This window comes from Bison bison, unplaced genomic scaffold (assembly GCF_000754665.1).
Source record: "Bison bison bison isolate TAMUID 2011002044 unplaced genomic scaffold, Bison_UMD1.0 scf7180017864456, whole genome shotgun sequence".
Classification (NCBI taxonomy): domain Eukaryota; kingdom Metazoa; phylum Chordata; class Mammalia; order Artiodactyla; family Bovidae; genus Bison; species Bison bison.
In genome coordinates, this window is record NW_011495018.1 from 6,243,826 (window position 1) to 6,247,996 (window position 4,171).

General features: G+C 47.0%; 1 protein-coding gene across 1 annotated transcript in view; it reads left to right on the forward strand.

The window, feature by feature from the left end:
* TEX36 (testis expressed 36) overlaps positions 1-3,924 on the forward strand; it is a 9,444-nt gene extending 5,520 nt beyond the window's left edge. Inside the window, exons 2-3 of the mRNA XM_010859165.1 lie at positions 2,903-3,034; positions 3,714-3,924. Of these exons, the coding sequence (XP_010857467.1) occupies positions 2,903-3,034; positions 3,714-3,875 (294 nt within the window). The 3' untranslated portion in view covers positions 3,876-3,924. The remainder of the gene's footprint in view (positions 1-2,902; positions 3,035-3,713) is intronic.
* The last annotated feature ends 247 nt before the right edge of the window (positions 3,925-4,171 follow it).

Consider the following 4,171-nt stretch of genomic DNA (forward strand, 5'->3'; position numbering starts at 1 on the left):
GTGGGCTGCCGTCTATGGGGTCGCACAGAGTCGGACACGACTGAAGTGATTAGCGGCAGCAGCAGCATAGCTGATTCACTTTGTTGTACAGCAGAAACTAACAGAATATTGTAAAACAATTATACTCCAATAAAAATGGAAAAAAAGGAAAGTGAGGTACAAAATAGTATGAGTTACATGGTCCAATTTTTGTATAGCTAGGTAAGTCCCCTTTGTAGGTACAGGTGTTTGTGAAGGAATATATGAGAGCTATTGTGATTTTTTTAAATCTAGGATGACAAGAAGAGGAAGGAGAGGGTAACCAAAAGTTACTGGGTTTGTTTTTGTTTTTTTAACCACTGGCTGCCAGGGAATTCCCAAAAGTTAACTGTTAAATTTTTTAAGGTATTTGTAATTTTTTGAAATCACATTTATAATACAATCCTATGTGCATGCTAAATTGCTTCAGTCGCGTCTGACTCTTTGTGGCCCCATGGACTATAGCCCACCAGGCTCCTCCGTCCATGGGATTCTCCAGGCAAGAATACTGGAGTGGGTTGGCATGGCGTCCTTCAGGGGATCGTCCCAACCCCGGGATGGAACCCACGTCTCCTACATCTCCTGCATTGGCAGCCGGGGCCTTTACCACTAGCACCACCTAGGAAGCCCTATACAATCTGCATGAGATTCCGTCCTTGTGTTTTTCTTTATTGTCTGAACTTTTAAAGCCATGAGCAAGTATTATAACTCTAATCAAAACCAAAGACGATTATTTTTGTTGTGGAAAATGAGACAGTGTAATAGATGCACTCAATTAAGAAATGTTTAAACGATGGCAAGGAAGCCTTCCTTTTCCCTGGTGCCCTCCTCCAAAGGGACCCTGTCATTCATCCACAGCAGGGCCAGTCCATATGATGGTGGCTGGTTCATGTGGTCACTTCCTTGCCCTTGATCCCTGTCCCTGCTCTGCTCACCCCATGGGCAGCCACTCACACGAGTTTAATAGGAACTCTGTTACTGAGATGTATTCTTGGAAATTATGTAGTGTTGTTCTGTGTGCATGGATTATTTATTTCCATAAATGGTGTTGGGTTACAGAGCTCATTCTGTTTATTCTTCTCCATATTGCTACGTGTCATATAAACCATTGCTTCTCATTTTCTCTGCCAAAAATGCCCCACTGAGTGTACCATACAGATGACATAATCTCTCCACCTTTTGACATAAATAGTAGCATACTAAATGCGCTCTTGTGCAGAGATTAAACAAAAGCCATAGTTGTATGTACAGTTATATCATGACTTGAAAAGGAATGGGAGAAAACAACAGTGTTAACCAATGTCATTGTAATCCCAAAGACAGGGAGGGACTGGCCTTTGGTGTGACAGTGGGCTTGGCAATAAGGGAGGGGACAGCTGTGAGCAAGAATAGAACCTGTCAACAGCTAGTGAACACTCTCTGGGTGCGTGCATTTTTCTCTTTTAATTACATCTACTCAATCAGGTGGAGCTTCCCCAGGAGCTCAATGGTGAGCAATCCATCTGCAATGCAGGAGCCACAGGAGACGCAGGTTCAGCCCCTGGGTTGGGAGGATCCCCTGGAGGAGGGCATGACAAGCCACTCCAGTATTCTTGCCTGGAGAATCCCGTGGATGGGGAGCCTGGTGGGCTGCAGTCCATGGAGTCAGGAAGAGTTGGACATGACTGAAGCAACTTAGCATGTGTGCACTCTATCAAGTAGGTTATTATTATTCCCATTTTACAGATAAAGAAACTGGGATCTGGAAAAATTAAGTCTCTTGCGGAAGGCTGACCTTCTAGGAGAGAGAGCTGGGATTGGACCCAGGGACGTTGAATCTATTGTCTGTGACCCACCCCCACATTATGTTACCTCCCTTTGCAAGAATTTTCGCTGAGTTGGGGTCTTGCCTTCTGTTTGTATCTTAGTTTCCATTCATATTTCTCTCCTAGAGATCGCCACTTCAAAGGCCACTTTGTAGGAGTGGCTTTTAAGAGGTGCTGTTTATGTAAAATTGGGGTGAGCTACAGTGGCCATCAAGCAGGGCCCACATCCCTCTTTGGGAATGGACTCCTGGCCTAGCTGCTGAGAGTGTGGCTTGGTGGGGGGAAGGGTCCAACCCTAGATACTCCCTGGCTGAAAAGAGCTGCTTCCTCAAGGTCGGTTGCTTCCTGGGTCCTCTGCCTTCCTCTCCTACCCAGTGACTGATGGACAAGAGCACACAAGGGTCCGGTCCTCTCACTCCATCAGGCCGACTCTGAGAAGCCACTCCGTGTCTAGAGCTCCCTATGGGGTTGGTCTAGACCTCCTTTGGGACCTCCTCCCTCAACCCAGTCCTGTTTCCTTCCCTCCTGTTCACAGAGAGATACAAAAGCCCACTCCCAGCTCACCCCTGGCATCCAAATAATCTTCCCACCCTCTACCATCCTACATTTTCTGTAGAGACTCAACGCGACCCTTCTCACATTCCTATGCCCTAAGGTGCACCCCCTACCTGCAGGAGGTTGGCTCACCCCTGGGAATATGGGCTGAATGCTTGGCCCCGAGTATGGGGCACTCCCTGACCACCAGGAAGGTCTCAAATAACACACTCTGTCTCCTTGGAGCTCATTGGCTCCCTCTCATGGGACCGCACCCCCCACTTACCAGGCCACGAAACCATTTCCAGGCTCCAAGCAGCAGGGTGGCCCCTGTAACTTGAAACGGCCGGCAGTGGTGGCCTTGGGCCATGACAATATTTTTTGTCTTGGAAAGGATACTTGAAAATTACGAAAATTATGCCATTTCCATCGCACGCCAGAAGCACCCAAATTGCATTTTAATCCTTTTACAGAGGAAGCCCTGATACTTGGCTTTGAGATTCAGATGTGTCTGGTTTTAATCAAGGCGTGTGCTGTTTTTCCAGTTCCCTCACATTGGACTAACACAAAAGACGCCAGAATCCATCACAAGTACGATGTTGAAAGAGTCCCACAGTCCACGTTTATCTCGGCAAGTGGAGGAGAAGCTTCCGCCGATCTACAAAGTGCGGGAGAAGGTGAGTCCAGGGCGCTGGCCACGTGCCCCCGTGGCTCTCCAAGTGGGTGGTACTGCTTGGAGGGAACTGCTCACTAGCTCTCCCTGGATCCCAACATTCTGGCAGGATCCTCACTTCATAGTTGGTCACCATGGCTCCTCAAATACTCTCTAGAAGGAACTACCTCCTGGTCCAGACGATAAAGTTACTCTTCTATGAACAGAGCTCTTAACATCCATGTCTACCTCCCTGGCCAGTTCGCGAGCAGCTTAAGGGGCTGCAAATGGCTGGTGGTAGAAGCAGGGTTGACTTCACACTTAGCAGCCCTGGACCAGAGAGCTCTGGTCTACTAGGATCCTTATTGGCCAGATGAAGAAGATGGCTTCAGAATTCCTTTCCAGTCTTCAATTCCATGCCTACTCACTTTCCTTTCCTTGCCTCTCAATAAGATATTTTAAAGAGAACTTGTTATAATTTTAAGAAAGCTGGCAATGAAGTGGAGTTTCAAAGCCTTGAGCTGATGTGCACACCTAAGCCCTCACCCCTGTGCTGTTTGCTCCATCATTGTGGATGGGTTTAGTTCTCACTTAGAGGTCAACTTGCCTCCTCCATCTTCCTTCCAGGCCACTGTAGGCAGGTTCTGGAAGCCTGCTGTGGTTCTGATGTGTGCCTTTTTATCTCTTCCCTTGCTCTTTTCCAGCAAGCAGTAAATAACAACTTCCCCTTCTCTGCTCACGACAATCGTCACAGCTTTCAGGACTCTGGGTTCTACCTTGACTCTGTGAGTATTTCTCTCCACATTGCCAAAAAAATGAACAGCGACATCAGGGCTCTTGATTTTCTGGCCTCAAAATTGGAATAAAATTAAAGCCTCATAACAGGTTACCAGAGGGAATAAAAAGCGTAAATTCTCAAATTCCCACGTGGCTTTCAAAATCCACACCAGCCTCCCTTCTGCCTAGGTTTTTTTGTGTGTGTATGAACTTCATGCTTATCAAAGTGCTTTCCCATAAACCATCTGATTTGTGAGCTTTTTTTGTGAAGATCTGTCATGAGAAGGAGGGATTGCCTATGTGTGTCTCTGGACAGCAGAGCCAGGACCCATAAGGAGGCTCAAAGGAATGGATGCGGAATTTTCCTGATATAAAGAAGGAGTCC